The sequence below is a fragment of the Glycine soja genome, chromosome 12, assembly GCF_004193775.1.
Source record: "Glycine soja cultivar W05 chromosome 12, ASM419377v2, whole genome shotgun sequence".
Lineage (NCBI taxonomy): Eukaryota > Viridiplantae > Streptophyta > Magnoliopsida > Fabales > Fabaceae > Glycine > Glycine soja.
Genome location: NC_041013.1, coordinates 7,480,856 through 7,501,479, shown reverse-complemented (window position 1 = coordinate 7,501,479; position 20,624 = coordinate 7,480,856). Strand labels below are relative to the sequence as shown.

The 20,624-nt window shown below is 32.7% G+C and overlaps 2 protein-coding genes and 1 pseudogene across 2 annotated transcripts; all 3 read right to left on the bottom strand.

The window, feature by feature from the left end:
* Positions 1-1,557: 1,557 nt before the first annotated feature.
* On the bottom strand, positions 1,558-5,509 carry LOC114380378 (vesicle-associated membrane protein 714-like). The gene is made up of 4 exons (XM_028339397.1): positions 5,161-5,509; positions 2,917-3,107; positions 2,102-2,265; positions 1,558-1,946 (listed from the first exon to the last, which is right to left on the bottom strand). Exons 1-4 carry the CDS (start codon positions 5,375-5,377, stop codon positions 1,856-1,858), a joined length of 663 nt encoding a protein of 220 aa, XP_028195198.1. The 5' UTR covers positions 5,378-5,509; the 3' UTR covers positions 1,558-1,855.
* A 775-nt stretch (positions 5,510-6,284) lies between these two features.
* On the bottom strand, positions 6,285-7,944 carry LOC114379177 (NAC domain-containing protein 90-like). The gene is made up of 3 exons (XM_028337778.1): positions 7,681-7,944; positions 7,297-7,586; positions 6,285-6,935 (listed from the first exon to the last, which is right to left on the bottom strand). The coding sequence occupies exons 1-3, from the start codon at positions 7,847-7,849 to the stop codon at positions 6,651-6,653; spliced, it is 744 nt and encodes a 247-aa protein (XP_028193579.1). The 5' UTR covers positions 7,850-7,944; the 3' UTR covers positions 6,285-6,650.
* Positions 7,945-8,485: 541 nt separating this feature from the next.
* LOC114379662 lies at positions 8,486-10,922 on the bottom strand (annotated as a pseudogene).
* Between the last annotated feature and the right edge of the window lie 9,702 nt (positions 10,923-20,624).

The window sequence follows — 20,624 nt, the reverse complement described above, 5'->3', positions numbered from 1 at the left end:
GGCAACAGATAGAATCAGGCTATATTATTTGTACTAGAATTGGTGTTATTTCTTTCATCTCTTTTTTAGAAATTTATTTATTTTTCTTTATAATATTATTTTTTAATTTCTAGTTTTTTTCTTATTTAATTATTTTCTCCAAATATCAATAAAAAATAATTAAATAAATAAAGAGATAAAAATAATTTTGAAATGATAATAATATAAATAATTGATCAATTTAATATCATTAATTAAATTAATTTTTTTTGTTAAAACAAAGAGATAGTATTTCACATTCAACTGAAATAATTTCTAAAACCATTACTGTTGACAAATTATAGTATTCCCACTAATCATGCAATTTCAGCTGTTAAATTTTTTTTGCAGTCATAGATGTATTTTCACAACCTTCCATCTAGCCATCATCCAACAGATTCCAAAGCAAGATTGTTCATCATTCTAGCTAATGTTACGGTACATATTGACAAAATCAAACCTGGAAAGATTCGTGGCATGTCCAAAGAGTGAAATGCGTAACTAAGCAAACTTCTTTGAAGTCATCCTTCTTTCTATTTAACTCCATGCAAAAGATAAATATCAACGGCTAACAAAATTTCTTTCAGAAATATTAGGTTGGAATTGAATGAGAAGTAAGAAACTTGGAATTACCAACTAGGCAAGGAAGGCTTAATTCCCAGATGGGAGTGCCTCCAATCCATGAAAACTGTCTTGTCCAAATCAAAAGGGTGAGGCAACGTACCATGAACAACTTCTCACGGTCATGGTTTCTTGGCTTATAGTACTTATAAAGTACTGACAAACCCATTGGCACAAAAAATTACACATCCTTTCAACTCATCCCAAATCCCAATCATCGCCCAGAATTAAAGACACGAACACCTGATGCTCGATTTGCCACAGCTTAGCCTTTGTAAAAATTTAACTCAATTTGCCACACCATCAATCACATCTCTGTTGCTGCAGTTCCTTCCTGTCCAGAGGCTAGTCAAAATTTAGCACATTGTACATACCGGATTTAACGGATATTCTCTTGATAATCTGGCCATACTGTTTGTGGCCAATTTTAAAACTTGAAGCTTCTTTTAACTATATTGATTTATTACATCTTCGTCTAAAAATGATTACAATTTTAATGTTTTAAAAAAAATCAATTTGACTTGATATTCTCAATTTTCAATAAAATATTAAAATCTGTTCTAATTTTGTCGTATAATAAATAGTATTATCTTCAAATACTTAATAATACATTTATTAAAATTAATAAAAAAATAAAAATATTTTAATAAAATTATTCCCTAATAAATATTAATTATTTTGAAACAATTGTTTTCTTAATCTTAATCTGTGTGAAAATTTTTAAACATCAGTCATTTTACGAGAGAGAAAGTACTTTCTAGTATCTTTAGTTTCTTCCATCATCATTAGTCACCAATAAGCCAATTAATATATATCTCCTAGGCAATGTATTATCAACTTATCATATTAAATCGGCATTGTAATGTAGAACCGTCCACAAGACCACAACAAAACGTACAGGGGAATAATATTCTCATCTCTAATGCTTAAAAAACAATTTTAACTTTGATTATGAAAAATAAAAATCCACATTTACAGAAGGATGGCCCATAATCATAGAATAGTATCTTATCAGACTGCAGCGCGAACTTCTATAATACAGAACCAAAAACGACATAAACAAGCAAATACATGTAACAGTTTCTGAATCCTTTATCAAATTTATCCACTCAGCTCATAAATTTGAATCTGGAATACTTAAGTGTCGTCCAATGCTTATCGTACGATCTTGATAGTTGCAGAGCTCAGAAAACAAATAAACTGGCAAGAGTGACAATTAGGATCTGCAGGACGGTAGAGAGATGCCTCCACAACAAGCAGCGATTATTAAATAAAGAACAACAACAATCAAGCATGTCAATAAGGCCCTGTCAAAGACCAAAAGACATAGAGTCAAGGCAAGGATAGAAGAAAAGGGCAAACATCTCAGTCCTATGACCTTTAAATCCAAACACTGTTTGGTATATCCCAGGTCTAAAATGTATTTTCTTTATATTAAGCATATGAACGAAATTTTACTCACAGGAGTTTAAAATTTTTCATCCAAAGAGCTCTTCGAAGGCGCTTTGACTGTTTCCTAAAGTGAAATGCACTGTCTTGCATTGTTGCTGTTTTATCAACAAGAAGCTCAATCCGGTCACCTCTCTCCAATATTTTCTCAATATTGTCCACCATGATAGTGCGTATCTGTATGATAGAAATGAAAGTTCCAATATCATCGTGTGAATTTAAGTGAAGGGACTTAAATAGACAAAGACACATGATGTGAAACATCAATAGATAGAGTAAATAACATTACAGCATCTATACAACCCGAAATCCAATAGAATGCTCTTCAGAAACATGTTTGCAAAGCATTCTTGCCTATCACTCCTTGGGATGAGCCAAGCACCTTATAAAGCCACTAGAACAGTCCAAGTCAAGAGGTATACCACCTCTGCTTAGCTTACCAACTTTCTATATAGATAAATCCCATATATAATTATAACTCATAATGGAATTCATTTTTGTTGAAGGTATAAACTGGGAAAAAAAACAAATATATATCATATTTGTGTTTTTCTTTGGTCCCATAACCAGATTGGTTGTTGTATTAACTTATTACATAACCAGATTACATGTAAAATAAAATTATGTCACTTACATTCCATATCTAGGAAAAAGGGAAATTTATCGACAAAAAAATATGGTTGCATAAAAACCAGAGCACAACTTCACCTATCATATTCTAAAACTCGATATCTCACTTCTCAGTTTGGGCTAGATAAATGAAATGGAGAGGATAAAAGAGAAATACAAAAATAGGGAGAGATAAAGTTTTCTTTGAAATGTACTTGCCTCACCAACTTCTCCCCTCACACGATTGAGGGTATCGGCACTCGTATTACTAGAAAAAAATTCCATCTGCTGATGCAAAACCCTTGAAAATTCATCATTCATTGCATAAGCTGGTGCATAATTGGCAACTCTACTGTAGTTCTTCATAAACCTCATTTGGATATCTTCCAAGTACGAGAAAGGAATTCTCCCTGGATAAAGAGAAAAGAAGATTAAAACAACATAGTAGTACTTGGACTACAATTTTGTTAATGAATGCTAGTTATTGTTGATGGGAGAGATAATATACTAATTCTCTAAATCAGACTATTGTGGAATCACTAGAAAAATCTATTTTCTCTGGCTTTACATTTAATGGTTTTGACAAGAAAAAGAAATCAACAACAGTTTGGACCAGTAAAGATTAAATATAGGAACTATGTCTGTAATGAATATTGAAAAAACACTAGCAAAATCTATTTTCTCCGGAAGAAGTTTCTAGATATTTGGATCCTGAAATGGAGGTGTAGATTTATCAACTGTAGGCGTAAAAAGGTTTAAGTGTGTGGTTGATTCAGTTTATTTTGGAGGAATAATTACTTATTTTTGTCAGCTTCATGACAGAGCTTTTGAAAAATAAGTGACTATCTTCCAAAAAATAATCTATGACCAATTAAAAAAAATGCATTTAAAAGCATTAGATCATAAGCATATGTCTTTCTATCAATTATAAGCATATCTGCATATGATTACTATTTGCTGATAGATTGGCCGATTCCTTGGAATAAATCTGATGATTCTGACCTAGCTGATAGAGAGAATAGTCGAGAATGTCTTTCTAGGTTAAGAGTTAATATAGCACTATAGAAGAATGTTATATGTAGTTAAAATGGTCCTAATTTTGCCTTGTCCTTTCCCCTCTTCCTCTATGAGAGAACATTAATTCTGTATCTTTTAGGCATCAACAGGAAGGACATCCATGCAGAAAGACTAATGGTTAGTTTCAACTGTCATAAAACATAGGATTAAGCATTGCAGATGATATCCAATTATTTACACTTGCAAAACAGACCCTACCAGGATTACCAAAGTAACACAATAATTAAAACCATAATTTTCTTATAGTGATCTAGGCGGGCATTAGTACATAAAAATTAGGAAACTTCAAGCAGGAGAAAAAGACAAACTGTGAAACCCAACACAAAGGGTAGCCCTTTTTCAAAAAGCTCATTTGATGAAGTAAAAGACTTGTATGTGGGAGATGGCACTTGTTCTCCTGCTGAATCTGGAAGCCTTTTTTGGGTTCATTATTAGTGTGTAACTGTGTATGACTATCCATCAAGAGGACTTCCTCTAATTTATGAAGTTTAAGTAATGCAATCTCACACATTTAAGAGCTCAGCAGTTTAGTCATTGTGCATCATGATTCATGAAATTTACTCAAAGTAAGGGTAGTATGCTTTGGATCACATTTCAAAATTCACATTCCTATAGTTACTGGCAATTAATACTTTATAGACTTCTGATGATTTCTTCATGGAAAAGCATCTTTCACAGGCATTAACTGTGTTAACATGTGTTTGGTTACCAGTTGAACATATGGAAATGGTCATAGAATGTGAATGACACAAAATGTTGCTTCCTGATGCAAAGAGGTTCCAAAACACACTAATATTTCTCAACTCGTCATCTCACTGCCATGTCAATAACAGTAAAGCTTAACCAATAGGGGAACTCTCAACTCATACTAAGAGCATGTCAGTCCCCAACATTCAGTAGAAGCTACAAACAAACAACTCTCAATTACAGCACTCTGCACAGCAGTTGAATTTCCAAGTCAACGAAGAACTGATACAGATACATGCTTGCAGACTTCAGTCATAGCTTTGCTAATGCTGATTATTTTTAACTTTTTCACAATCTTTGGGTACAAAAAACCAATGAAACTCAAACACTCCAACAATTATCTGTAATTAAAGATATCAAGGCCAGCCCTGCCTATTTTCTATCTAGTCAAACCCTAGGGTTTTTAATTTTCTCCTCCTCACTTTTGAATTTACAGAACACACGTTCTCAATATCGGTTATGTTTTCGTTAAACGAAAAAAAGAGGTCATGCAGAAATTTTCCTCCAAGCTACGCATGTCACTCACTAGAGGTTCATACTAGCATCTACGTCTTAACTAAAAGTAAATCGGATTGTATAAATATGAAATTAAGATTACGATTACGAAGGAGGAGGAGAAGAAGAAGAAGAAGAACTCACTTCCGAAGGTGTCGTTGGCCATACAGACGTAGGTGATGCCATCCGATCGGAGTATGTGGAAGATGTAGCGATCCTGAGAGAAGCAGAGCCTGGAGTCGGACTCCGCCGGAAGCTTCTCGAGGATGCGGCGGGAGACGGCGCCGGTGTTGCCGGTGACGGCGCTGAACTCCGCCAGGACGACGGTGCCTCTGGCCACCAAAGCGTAGAAGATCGCCATCGGCAGAAGATTAGGGAGAACGTTCTCTGCCTCTAGCTAGATCTTCGACTTCGCAGCATTGGAAAACCACAACGAGGTTGTTGTTATCAAATCAAAAGATGGAGAACTTGACAATGGAAATTCGTACCTAAAATTATTTAATTATACTTAATTATTATAATTAAAACTATTATTTTGGTTTTTACTGGTGAGGTTAAAATTTGAATTGAATACGGTGGTTCGCGATTCCATGAGTGGGCCACGTACCGGTGAGTCCACGGTGGTTTGTTTTGTTGTGACCATACTTTAAATTTGATGAATTTTGTTGTAAGTGAAATAATAGAGTAACAGTGAGAGTATTCCAATGCACGTGTTACTACCTGGTTGGGGGCAGTGTCATTTTCAGTATTTCAGAGGATAAGTATGAATGCATAATTTTTTTTATTTAATTCAGAAATAATTAAATATCTACGGATCTACCTCAATTCTTTGATAAACTACTTCTAATTTTACTCTTTTAAAAAATTAGCACTATCCTTCATAATATATTTTAGTATTTTATTATCATATAAAATTTAAGTAAATTTATTTTTATATTAAATATGTTGAGTTCTCTTTTAAAATTGTACAGAAAGCGTTATAGAATAATAATTTTTACGAATAAAATATGCCGTAATAATAAGAGGTTATGGAAAGATGAGTATAATTTAAAAAAAAAAAAAAATCTTGATGAAAAATAGTATAAACTTTGGCGCTGTAATTTTTCATTTCCTGGTTAGGAATTCAGCTGCTTGGGCACAACCATTAGTAAACTTTCAAATTCAGTTTTTGTCGAGAAATTTTAAAAAATTTGAATCTCACGAGAAGAATCGTCCCAAATGCAAAAATACATCATCGAATTAACTTAAGGCCTGATTTGATGATAAAGTTGTTAAATCATAGGCTGTGATTCTGTGAATACATGTTAAAAGGAAAAGTCCGAACATATATGGACAGATGAGTTGACATAATTTATTGTCAGTTTAATTGACATAATTTACAAGGTTGGTGTGGGTGAAAAAGAAATACATGGAAGTATCGTCTACATACAAGCTATCTGCAAACTAATTGGGGTTAAATAACAAAAATCCTTCTTAATATGACATGATTTTCTATGCTAACTTTCCTTAATCCAATTCTAAACAAATATCGTATCAATGACTATGTATGTATATATAAGACTTGGTTGATGTCATATTTTAATGAGTCATTTCCCTGAGGAGTCTTTCTTAAGGTCTCAGCATGTGGCTTTGAGTTAGAGCCAATTAAAATGTTCCCATTCCAATTCCCACAACGGTTCTTGAAGTTGGAACCCATTATTATTATTATTATTATTCACATCCCACTTTGTGCTACTTGATTCTCCAGCTTCTAGCATCTGAGAGTGAGGGCAAGTTTGGTGAGCACGTGCCCCACCAAAATTATTCTCAATTCTATGAACCCGCGACTCTGCTCCTTCTTTCTCTAATGGTCGTCGATCAAATGCTCGAAAGCTCCCCGATATGACATATACCCGACACAAGCTGAATTCACATGTCAACTATACACAAAATTAAATATTATGATAATCATCCGTATAAAAAGTTATGTGAAATTAAAAATTAGCATGACATGACGAATTTCCAATTAAGAGTAACAAAATAGTGGTATTAATACAAAAATTATTATCTAGTCTGGAATCACTTGGTGTCTATGATTCTGATGATATGAGAAAGAGTTAATAAATAAAACTCAATAACATGTCACTTGAAAATTGTACGGAATCATAGACAAGTGAATACTAGTTTGTTTTTTTTATAGACACCACAAAAATATTTTTTATTAACAAAATCAAACTTATGTTTTTTTTTTTTCTTTCATAAATTCAACGTTTGTTGTGGAAGTACTAAGGTATAACATACATGAAGGGTGGCAGGGGTGGATTGGGAAGGGACATGGATGGCTCTGTATTCATTCATCTTCCATTTGGTTTTTGTTCCCATAGGTGCTTTTCCTTTGTAGAAGACCATGGATTTCTTCACCCCAATGACTTTGTTGTGAGAAGAGTAAACATAGCAAGGAGAACCTGTAGCCTTCCAATACCCACAAGCTGTGGTTCTGCTGGGTCTGCCTCCCCTGGTTTCCCTCTCTTGACCGGGCGAAAAGAAAAACCATTGCTCCGTGTCCCCACGACAAAGCTCCCCAGCAAGTGCTAAAAAACAACAAAAGAAACCATTTTACCAAAAATTAAACAACAACAAAAATGAAGTGGGAATGTATGTAAGAGTTAATTTTATTTCTAGTACTTGGAAGGTTCCAAGGCTCAACTCCATTGATGTCAATAACTGGGATAACTCTGTCTATGGCTATGGCTATGGCATTTCTTTGGCCTTCTAGCTTGTTGTGTAGGTAGAAGCCAACAAGCTCTTCTTCTGTTGGGAAGAAACGAAACCCGGGTGGATAATCTTCTTCCATAATGTTTGTTATATGGAACTATTATATGAAACTAGGACTCGTATATACTATTTATGTTCTTTTTTACTTTTTGCATAATTCGAATGAGCTGAATTAAGATATATATATATACACATGCATGTTATGGATGCATATATTAAGGGCAAGTCAGAGATTCGCCGTGTAAATTTAGAAAAAAATTGCGCAATTTTGGATGGAAACATTTCACGCGGTTATGAGAGCGAGAAAACGTCTATGCAATCCATGTTAGGCACCTTATGATGGCTACATGCTTAAATTAACCAATAAAATATCATTTTGAATCAGTCCTCCCCTATGCCAAACCATTATAAGATAAAGAAAAGAAAAGAAAAAAAAAAAACCTTAGCTTTCTCTCTCTCTCTCTGTTGTTGGTATTGCAATCATTTAATGTTAAGTCAGCTACTTTTGTGTAACCAAACCCAGTGGCGGAGCCAGAAAAATTATAAAGCCTGGGCAAAAATTTAAAGATAGCAAATTCACATTGTATATAATATGTAAATAGTAATCAATCAAAATAAAAGAGACTCGTCATTTTGTCAACAAAAATATAGTTTAAAATAAAAGAGATAAACATAATCTTACAATAGCGGGTTAAATAAAATTATGAGGCAAGTGTCATTTCCGAGACTTCTTTGCGGTAAATGTTCGAATAATATCAATATCATCAAGTGACTTGAATATCTCCCGCTCGGTGTAACATACCATCAAGTCATTGAACCACACATCGTTGATCTTATTGCGCAATTTAGACTTGATAATCTTCATTGCTGAAAAAGCTCTTTCAACAGATGCTGTCGACACCGACAATATCAAAGCTAGCTCAATAAGTTTATAAACCAATGGAAATACCAAATGTTTCTCAGTTTGAACCATCTTCATAGCCAAACTTTGAACATCTTCACAAGTGGAAAAAGAAGCATTTCTTCTCACTTGAAGCACATAAGTTTCAAGTTGATCCCTAATTGTTCCTCGGTCATCATCAGAAAAGTCTGCATGATAAATATCCGCAAGACGAGCAAGCTTATCAACATCAAACTTGGAGAAAGAGTTCTTGGGGTCAAGACATGAGAAGCAATCAAGTATAATGTTACTTCCTTCACTAAAGCGGTGATCCATCTCCACACATATTTTATCAATAGCAACATAAAAAATCTCTGCACGGTAATGATGAAGATTAGTGATAGTCCTCCCTTCTGCTCTTGAACGACCCCGAACTGGTATTTCGTCATCCATATTTGGTACCAGAATACTTTTAGCAACACAAAATCCTTGGACATCGGCAAAAAAATTATTCCAGCCACTCTCTCACATTGTGCCCAACCGAGCTTTGACAACATCAACTAATTCCATGGCATTCACAATATTAAGATCTTTTCTTTGCAATATATTTGAAAGCTCGTTTGTGATACCAAACAACTTTAACATTAACCTCAAAATAAAAGCAAATTTAAAGCTCTCCATTTTTTCTATCAAACCTGCTGCTTGAGATGGTCCACGTCCATCTTCATCAACCATACTAAGCACCTTTAACACGGAGGACCACATTTGATCCAAACGAAGCAATGTAGTATGATGTGAACCCCATCTAGTATCCCCGGGTCTAGTGAGACTAGATGATTGGTGTAAGCCCCTTCCTCTAGATATCTCACCACTCTCAAGTTTATTTAAAATATCTTTGTGTTGTGCCTCTGTCAAAGCATCCCTCCTCTTACAAGATGCACTTGTTGTATTCACAATCAAGGTGATGTACTCAAAGAAATCATGAATAGATGAGCAACTACTAGTAACAGACACAACAACCAATTGCAAACGGTGAGCATAACAATGGACATAGAAAGCATAAGGATTTTCATCTAGAATTTTTCTTTGCAAACCATTAAATTCACCTCTCATATTTGAAGCTCCATCATATCCTTGCCCTCGTATCCTTGAAATAGATAATGTGTACTTATCAAGAATACCATAAAGAGCATCCTTTAATGACTTAGATGAAGTATCTGTGACATGATGTAGAGCAATAAATCGTTCCACAACATTCCCTTTGTCATTCAAAAACCTAAAACAAATTCAACCAGTTTACTTGGCGGCATAGAGAATAATAGGTAATGAAAATTGGAAATTGGAAAATACAACTACTAACCTCAACATCACCGCCATTTGCTCTTTGACGGATATATCACGTGACTCGTCAATAAGCACGGAGAATTGTCTATCACCAAGCTCTTCCATAATCACCTTGGTAACTTCATGTGCACAACACGTTGCAAGCTCCTTTTGAATGTCACCGCAAGTCATTGTGCAATTTTTTCCACCACGGTCAAAAGCATCCCTCACTTGTTCATTCTGAGATTTTACCCAATCTACCATCTCTCTAAAATTGCCCTTATTTAGCGAAGTAGAGGATTCATCATGGCCACGGAAAGCCATGCCTTGTGCTATGAGATATCTTGAACAATCTAAAGAACAAGTCAAACGAATCTTATACAATTCTTCTGATTCCTTGGTTGCTTTAGCAAACTTACTTGTCACACTTTGTCTTTGATTATTATAATCATCGTAGTGCTTGACACATGAGTTGTGCAAACTATTATGACTACCAACATGATCTTTCAAGCCTTGAGATGCATGCTTCCAATCTCTATATCCGCTTTTAGTGAAGACTTCAAAACCAAAGTGTTCGGCCCTCCCGGGTTGCTTAAAGAGAAAGCAATAAAAACAATAAGCTGCATCCTTGATGTCACTGTATTCTAACCATGTGTAATTCTTATACCATGATTTACTAAATGCTCTAGAAACACTTCCAAATGGAGTACGAGGAAAGCTTGGCAAATGTGGTTGCATTGGACCCTTCAATATATATGCCCTCCTTACTTGATCTTGAATATCCGGAGCATACTCATTAATTTGTTTCCTATGACCTGGATCACGCACAATCTCATTTGGGTTAAACTCATTAACCACATTAGGTGGCGGTTCTAATTCGGCTTCTTGTTGTACAACATTCACATTCTCAATACTTGCTCTATCAACCAAAAATCTCCTCATCTCTGAAATTAAATGATCTTAAGTTAATACTCAATTAACAATTAAAATCATAAGAATCAAAATTTAAATAAGAATAGTTTTTCAAAATAAAAGTAATCTCTTATGATTTATAAAGAGTAGGAACAAGCATTATATTATATTCAATTAAACACCATTATAGAAACTAATAAAATTAGATAACCAAAAGAAACCTTTATTGTAGATAATTTATCTATCAATAAACAAATTTACAAGTGGTATGATTCCACTGTAAAAGATCTTTTTACTGCTATTATAAATAATACTATATGCTTATAATATTACTAGATACACACTTTAGTTTGACTTATCAATAAAACTTTTATAACCAATGAATCTTGCTGTGTAGTAGCTTAATCTGACACTTAGCAGCACACAAAATGACAAAATATATTATAAAGTAAATATTTTTTATAATGAAATTTATTGAAGTTATCAGTATGATACAATATTATAATTTCACCATATGAGATTTTAGATAAACTTGAAAAATATGGGACCCATTTTCACAATGTTAGTACTTCTATATAACATAAAATATTTAACCTTTCAAAGACAAACCCAAATTTTTCTTCTTCTCTGTGTCTGCTACTACTAGGCGGTGCAAATAAACCCAATTAGTTGAAATTAAACAATTACTAACCGAAAAAAAAGGGGAAGGCGGTAGTCGGAAAAGAACCAGTAGGTGTCGATGACGGAAGCTTTAAGGTTTCTACAGTGTTGCTGCGGTGACGAAGCTTTACTTCTTTTGTTTCTGTTACCTATATTTTTGCCCTTTTAATTTTTAACTCTTACAATTGTTTTGCCCTTTCAATTTCTTGCCCTTTCTTTAATATTTTTCTTTTAATTTTTACCTTTTTTTTTTACCAAATGAATTTGGGCCAGAGCCTGGGCAATTGCCCAGGGTAGCCGGGCCTTGAAACCGCCTATGACCAAACCTAATCACTTCTGCTGAAGCCTAGTTTTTCCAGGGATATTTGTCAACATGCCAATCGAGCTTTCCTTTGGCTGATCAACGAGGGAAGGCGAACAAGTGGAACAAGTCAGATATGTTATGTGTGTGCTCTTCGCCACAAAATAATAATAATTTAATTTCATTTTAAATTTATGTAATAAAATATAATTTTGATGGTTTATATTAGAAAAATCAAAATCTCATATTAATTAAAGATAATGTTAAAATAGAATATATAAGTAGACGGATAATTTTTATCCTATAAGTTGTCTGCATAATAGATATTATTATTTGTCTTCGTAGTTCATATGATAATTGTCATAGGATAATATAATGAATTAGATTCGAATTCTATCGGTATAACCTTCCAAAAACAATGGACATTATTTTCACGAGACATAAAGTCTATATACATGCAACTTAATCAATAAAAGCATAAACACAAAAATGCGTGCCTAAAATTAATTGTGTAAGAAAATATGCATCTAACTTATCAACTTATGTGAAGTTGTTGATTCAAATTTTTCTCTTATTTGAATCTAGTAAATAGAATGAATATGAACTAATATTACTACCCATGGGTTTTTTACACTATGGATATAAATATTAGCTTAAAATTTTTAGCCATTTACTTTTCATGTAATTTACTTTTGGTAGAGTTATAACGTGTCATGTGATATAAGTATGTCATATTGAGCATAACTTACTAATAGTAGAATTATTTTAAGACTCTTTAAAATTAGTTTCACTTTAATTTATTTGTTACATTTAAGTTAAAATAGTGTGGTTTTAGTCTCTTATTGCCTTCCCCAAAAAATAGAGACTTGAAGCCAAGGTCACGAATAATTGCGTGCTCACGTAAGGCGATGCAAGCCTACACGTACTTCCAACAACGTCAATAAGGTACCCTAGACCAATTCTTCAAATAATTTCAAGGACCTTTTTTTTTGGTATAAATAGAATTAAGGTGGCGTTGGTTTAGAACTTCGATTTTTTATGTTTGATATTTATTTTTTAAAAAAAAAAATTAAAGTTCCCCCTAGAAAAAAGTTTAAATTTGTTGGAAAATTAGTTTAAAAATATTCTCAAAAACATTCTTTGGAAATGTTATTTTTAAAAATATATATCAAATATGAGAAACCAAAATTTTCAATATAAAATTCTCAATAAACTAAAATTTTCTCTCCGGTCAAACACCAACTAAAAAAGTGATATTCATCCATTCCATTTTGGGTGAATTGGGGGTAGAAATAAGTGATAGAGAGAAAAAAAAATAGAAAAAATTGACAGAAATGACATATGATGCAAAGATAAGAGAAAAAGAGAAAGAAAAAAAGTACAATTACATATTTTATCACTCAATTTTTACACATTTGATAGATGTTAATGTGTCACTAAAAAATAGTTAAAAAACCAAATTACTTTGTTTTGTTGCCAAATTTTACTAAATGATATTATTTTTGTTATTAATATGATGATAAAATATGTGAAAAAAAACTTGAGTGATAAAATGTGTAAAAATTAAAAGTTTAGATAGTAAAATTTGTAAATGGATTATATTAAGGTGATAAATGTGCCATTAAGAAAAAATAGAGTAAAAATAAGATGGAAAAGATTGACACTACTAAAAAAATAGCTTTTTATGACGGTTATTAAGTGCTTTTAACGACGGTTGTAAACCGTCATTGTATATAACGTTGTTGAAACGCAACTGCTTTTTACGACGGTTATTATAATAACCGTCTTTGAAAGTTAGAACAATTCAAAGACGGTTATTATGTAATAACCGTCTTTGAATGCAGTGTCTGGTTCAACATTCAAAGATGGTTATTACGTAATAACCGTATTTGAATGTAGTGTCTGGTTCAACATTCAAAGACGGTCTTTGAACTGAAATTATCTTCCTCCTACCATTCAGTTTGAACTTGCTCAGCACTTCATGTAGCAGATTTATAGACTATATGGAGCCCCAATGGATAATTAGTAATGGGGATCCTGATTTTGTGAGTAATATTTAGAAGAATTTCTTGAAAACTTTGGGGATTGAACTGAAATTATCTTCCTCCTACCATTCAGTTTGAAGTTCAAGAACCTCAAGGGCAAGGTCCTCTTTTGGGGGAGGGGTATTGTTATGTAAATGTAAATATAAATAGGAAAAGAATGTAAGTTGGTTAGTTAGTCGGCTACTGTTAATTATGATTTTATAGCTGTTGGGAAGCTGCCTATAAATAAAAGACGATTTTACAGCAGGTAATGTTAATGATATAAATATACTTCATGAAAAGTTTTTGAAAAAAGATAGCTCATGTAAGGAAAAATAGTGATATACACAAATGGGCCAGATATGGAAGACTTTGTATCTCAAATGGAAGTAGTTAAGAATATAGACACAAATGTTATCATATAGATGTCTGGAATGTGGCATCAGCCAGCAACAAATGCACTTGCAAACATACAACACAGTTTTGGCTCACACATATGCATACATGCCTGCAGAAAGCCATGCAGTTTGAACCACTCTGATAAAGTAATTATGGACAATAGCAAGTAGAAATGACTTTTAAGGGAAACAATTTTAAAATAGAAAACATAAAAATCAGTACATTGAATAATCAAAAAGAAGTTCAATATAATAAGCCTACCAAGATTGAGGAGCTAAGCGATCAGTTGATACCAGTTCCTAAGCCAGGTAACTTAACTTCATATCTTCCTTTAAGTGTTGCACCGGAGATAAGTTAGTCTTTTGGTCAAGCATTAAGCATGCGGATATGTATTCAGCAATTAGACATGAAATAGAAGCAGGAAGCTAAAGAAAGACAATAAAGTAAAATAGCTCTAGAAGGCTATGCCGCACATCAATCATTCTTTCTGTTTAGAAATTCACGTCAAACTAATAAGATCACAAAACAATAAACTAATTTATCTTGGGGTGGAGGCAACTAGTATGCAAATTTCTTCAAACAATGACAGATTTTAGCATTTAGTACATGTTGACCTTGGTTCAGGATTATATTTTTACTTGTTTCTAAGCTTCTAAACCACTGCCTTTGGACAAAGATTGATTTTGGTTTTCGTGGTTCTTAAAACAAATAAAAACATAAAAAGCTAGCTAGATTAATAAGAAAAATTGAAAGCCCGACTAGCTTTTGATATTTTTGTTTTTATTATTGAAAAAAAGATTACTGAAAAATAACTCTAAATTCTTGATCATTTGTGTCAAACCAAAGTGGCAGCTTAATTAGTTTCTTTGTCCAACTTGACGTACGTTTATCTAAAAAAAGCAGCAACAAGGGTGTTCTAATAAATTCCTAGATAGGTTGGAGAAGGAGATGAATCATGCATGATATGGATTTGGTACTTAAGCAAGAAGAAATAGTGTGGTTCCAGAAATCTAGAACTAAATGGATTCAAGATGGAGACCGTACCAAGTATTACCATCTCAAAGCTATAAATAGGAAAAAAAGAAACAAGATTCTTATGCTTAGAGATATTCAAGGGAAGTGGATAGATGATGAAGTGCAAATTAGAGATAAGATTTCTTTACATTTCCAGGATCTTTTTCTAAGGATAGTGATGAGATGCCTATAGTCATTTCACACTGGGTGCATGCCAAATTATTATCGCAAGATACAAAAATGTTCCAATACAACAGACTAAAGCATTTTTAAAAGCATTTATGTTGATAAAAGAAACAAAAAACAAATATCTAACAAGAAAACTTTTTTAGTGTTTAGTTTTTTTTCACAAGATAACTAGTTAGGAAAAAAAGTTGGAGTAGAGTTTAACTGGAAAAAAAACTGAAAAGAAAACTATATCATGAAAGTGCTTTTCTTTACTGTTAAGTTTCTCCCATAAACCTTATATAAAAGGAGCATATACATTACAAGACACGGTAAACCATGCAAATGCACATGAAAAACAAAAATGTTCTCCTGTTCAAAATGGCTATATATGTTATAAGAAGGTCCAGATATGTAGATTACCTTCTACTGTAGGTATATTCACCTTTTTCTTCAGCCAAATCAACTCCCATGGGACGTCTCAATAATTATGTATTATGCAACTCAAGAGCCTGTCATACAAAAAACAAATTGATTGTCAGCTCAATGTCTTCCCAATGTCTTCCCACTGAACAGGGCTTCAATGAACATAACACAAATGATGACAAGGAATAGAGACACAGGCACTATATATACAAGAAAGCCTAGAAATATAAATGTCAAACCTACATCACAAGATTCACAACTAATTGTCATGCAAAGACATATATAGGGTCAAATGATGCATTTAACCAATAGCACCTAGTGAGATAAGACTTGCCAATTTTTTTATTAGGCACAGACAAAGCGAATGGCTTTACAAGAAAATGACCAGATTAACAAGCAATATAGAATTTGCAGCCTATGAGCTGGTTGGAACAATATACCATAGCATGAGTTAAAAAAGTTTAGATGAACTTATTTCACAAAAATTTTGGTGATCAGTTCCTGATTTTTAAGGTGATTGGTTCTTGATTTGCAGCAATAGACCGAATCCTCTGATTCTGTTTTCTTTTTACAGCTAGGAACAAATTCTTTTATTAATTTGAGAGATCTCCCACTCAATCTTTCTATAATTAGTCCGCCAACATTTAAGAGGAGATTATACCCTCAGTTTCCAGGCCTAAAGTTGTTTACCTAATTCCCTGCCTATACCGCTGCCTTGTAATCAAACATCAAGTTGAGGAATACAATCTTCTTTTTGTGGGAACCTATTATCAATAAGTGTGAGAGAGCTCTAGCTAAGTGGAAGCAACTCTAAATATTTTCCTTTCCCTCAGACTTAGTTATTTTCAACGCCATTCTTAAAGTTTTACCATTTATTTATAATAAAAGTGTCAACTTCATATTAATGTCAAATGAAAACCCAAAAATAGTGAATCATATGAAAACCCATGAAATACCTTAAAAGCGGTGAGAAAACCCTAAGAGAGAGAGAAGGGCTTCTGGCTTCAAGACACAACAACTTGGTCTTTTTTGGCACCTAAAACCAAATGGGTTATGCAACAAATTGGAGAGAAACGTGTTGCAATAGTAAATTAAAAAAAAACAGTGAAGAAAACAAGAGTGTGTATGTGTGTGTTGATGCGGTGTTTGTGATGGAAGCAGAAAAATGGGAAATCTTTACAGAGACGGAGAGAAGGGTGCAGAGCAAGAGCGTGGCAATGATTGGCCCTGACCCCAAAGAGTGAAAAGGAGGAATGATTGAGAGCTATAACGAGAAGGTTAGGGTTCAGTGAAGAGGGTAGGGGCTCAAATGCGAAAGCTGCAGCGAGAAGGTAATTAGGCTCTAAAATTTTATTTTCTTTTTTTATTTTGATTTACGATGGTTTTTTAATAGAAACCGGCTTAAATTTTATTGGCAGTTTTCAATAACCGCCTTAGAATGTGCATCGTCAATTGCAGTTTTCTGGGCAATAATTACAAAATTACCACCGCACCACTTTCTAGAGCGGTTTCCTTATAACTGTCGTAAAATGGATGTCATAAAAAACAATTTTTGTAGTAGTGCGAGAATATATATATATATATATATATCCTAGAATTAGTTCATCACATAGTGCAGATGTTTCAGTGTAAAATCTGTAATTGAAATATATAAATTATACTAGAAATAAAATTTATTATATAAATAAATATTTTTGGATATATAATTATCGCTTTTGGGCGTGTTGGTGTGCATGTGTGTGCTGTTTTTCTTTGAACAAAACAATCAAAACGCAATCTCAATACACACGGACTTTAGGGTTAATCACTCATCGCCACTGCCCTCGTGTACTGTTTCTTTACGCGTTTAGGGAGGTACTTTGGGCCCACCCTCTAAGAGTTGATACCTTACGTAATCATGTATCTCTATGACTTGGTAATGATGTCACGTTGGAAAATGACACAAGTACTTATATGAAAATGAAAAATATTTTAAGGCTTTGAAAAGAGTGATTATTTGTATAAACAAATGTCAAAGCTTGGATCATTAAGTTTTAGATGTCTTTCATGATATTCCGCTAACTAGGGATAGAAATAAATCCGATGATAGACATATTAACTTTATAAAAATATTGTCTCTCCGAACCGAACTCAGTCATGCATAAGCAAAAAATTATATTATATATATTAGACTTAAATATAAATAGATTTAATTTTAATTTTATTTTTATTTAATGATATTATTCTAAAAATATTATTCATTTAATTATAATTCTATTTTTAAGAACTCTATTTCATTCATTTTTAGTCTAGATTATCATGTAATTAGAGTTAGAACTAGCTTAATGACATCTTGTCTTCTTATAGGGTGACTTAAATGAGGAAGTGTACATGGTTCTTCCTGAAGGATTGCAGGCAGAGAAGACAGGTTTGTAGGCTTCAAAGGTCTTTATATGACCTAAAATAAGTCAGTAGACAGTTGTATGCTAGGTTATCTTCCTTTCTGACTTCACATGTGTACAAGTAGTGTGTCTCTGATTATTCCTTGTTCATCAAGCATGGATCCAAGACAAATATTGCTTTACTAGTCTATGTAGATGACATTGTTTTGTCTGGCAATGACTTAGTTGAGACTCAAAGCATTAATCATCTATTGGACAATGCCTTTAGAATAAAAGATTTAGGTGATTTTAGGTTATTTTTTTGTGCTTTGAAGTAGTCAGAACACTTGTTGGTATTAATCTTTGTCAAAAGAAAGTATGCTTTGAACATCCTTAATGACAGTGTGATGCTTAGTTCCAAGTTAGTGTTCACTCCTTATTACACCACTAGATTGCACAAACATTTAGGATCTCCTCTTTCAACCGAGAACACTTCTTCTTACAGAAGGTTAATTGGAAGATTGATTTACTTGACTAATACCAAGCCTGATATTACATATGTTGTACAACATCTGAATCAATTTGTTGTTGAACCTATTTCAGCTCATCAACAAGCTGCCTCAATAATCCTTAGATACATCAAAGGATCTCTAGGTGTAGGAATTTTTTTGTCTACTAACAATAATATTCATCTAAAAGGTTTTAGTGATTCATATTGAGTTGATTGCCTTGACACCAAAAGATCTATTACTGGTTATGCCATATACATTTGTAATTCGTTGATCTCATGGAAGTCTAAGAAACAAACAACTGTTTCAAGAAGTTCATGAGAGACTGAGTATAGAGCATTGACAAGTGCTACTTGTGAGCTACAATGACTTACTTTCTTACTGGAAGAGTTCAAGGTTCATTTCCAACACCCTGCTACTTTGTATTGTAACAACAAATTTGCTCTCCACATAGTTGTCAATCTCGTGTTTCATGAGAGAACAAAACACATTGAAATTAATTGTCACATAGTTCAAGAGAAGGTGATGACTAGGCTTGTGAAATTACTCATCATTTCCTTTGCAAATTAGCTTGCAGATATCTACACTAAAGCTCTGATGCCCGATGCTTTTCAGTTTCTGTATTTCAGGCTAGGAATGTCTAACATCCATTCCTAGTTTGAGGGGGGCTCTTAGCCTAGATTATCATGTAACTAGAGTTAGAGTTAGCTTAGTTGGTTAGTTTAGCTTGATCATCATGTAACCAGAGTTGGAGTTAGTTAGTTGCAAATTGGTTAATCTTGTAACTAATTATATAATAATCTGTAATAACTATCTATTGTAAGCTAATTCATTCAATGATTATCTAGCCTTCCCTTTACTCTTTTTCCTTTAGCTTTCTCTGCAAGCTTCCATATCCATGCCAAATACAAGTTCTTTAATTCATGATATCAAGTTTTAATGAAATAAATTTTATATATATTCTTATTTTTTTTTTACTTAAGATTAGTAAAATTAAATGATTTTATAACTTTCGTAATCAATATAAAATTAGTTATTTTTGTTTATATATGAGTCTAGATAGAGTACAATATTAATAAAATTAAATGATATATCAAGTTATTTTTAACTCTTATAATAATGATTTCACTTTTTAAAAAAAATCTTAAATGTGTATATTTTGTCCCTCCCTAATTTTATACTTCTTCCATCCCAAAATAGATATTGTCCTAGATTGTTTTACACAAACTAAAAAAAGTTAATAAATAAATAAAAGATAATAATTTTACAAAATTAATTTTATTAAATATATATGAAAATAATATTAATATTGGATTCAAAAACTAAAGTGACATTTATTAAGGATATTGATAAAAAAGGCTAAAATGTTACATTGAAAAACTAAATAGGATACTTATTTTGAGACAAAATTTTCCTTCAGATGCGACATTTATTTTGAGATGAAACAAATATATTTAAATTCATCCTTATTTTTTTCTTTTATCATAATAATTATTATTTTTTTTGACTAAATTATTGCCCTTATTCAGGGTCCTGACAAGGCATGTAGTCCCATGCTTGCATCTCATTTTTAATATAAAGGTAATAATAAAAATAGAATTGAAGACCTTATACATACTACTCCAACTCTCCACCACAAAATTAACTCCAGTGAATTATTTCATATCTCATCCAATTCCATCTACATTTTTTTATATGGAATTCCATTTACATTGAGAAGTTCTATTTTTATCTCATAATTTGGCCTTGTAGGCTATGTCGAACACATTAATAGACATTGGATTTTATATTTTGGCCTATTTTTCTTTAATTTCCTGTCCTTGTAAAAAAATGCTTCAAAACAGTTTTATTACTTATAAATATATTAAAATTTGACTATAT

What these genes read in the sequence shown, in the direction of transcription:
- LOC114380378 (XM_028339397.1), bottom strand. Translation starts at nt 5,377, where the DNA reads ATGGCGATCTTCTACGCTTTGGTGGCCAGAGGCACCGTCGTCCTGGCG. An exon ending in TGAGGGGAGAAGTTGGTGAG is followed by an intron (nt 2,266 to 2,916) that starts GCAAGTACATTT and finishes TCTATCATACAG; the next exon opens with ATACGCACTATCATGGTGGA. An exon ending in ATGAAAAATTTTAAACTCCT is followed by an intron (nt 1,947 to 2,101) that starts GTGAGTAAAATT and finishes GGTCTTTGACAG; the next exon opens with GGCCTTATTGACATGCTTGA.
- LOC114379177 (XM_028337778.1), bottom strand. Translation starts at nt 7,849, where the DNA reads ATGGAAGAAGATTATCCACCCGGGTTTCGTTTCTTCCCAACAGAAGAA. An exon ending in TGAGCCTTGGAACCTTCCAA is followed by an intron (nt 7,587 to 7,680) that starts GTACTAGAAATA and finishes GTTGTTTTTTAG; the next exon opens with CACTTGCTGGGGAGCTTTGT. An exon ending in CCACCCCTGCCACCCTTCAT is followed by an intron (nt 6,936 to 7,296) that starts GTATGTTATACC and finishes TTTTGTGTATAG; the next exon opens with TTGACATGTGAATTCAGCTT.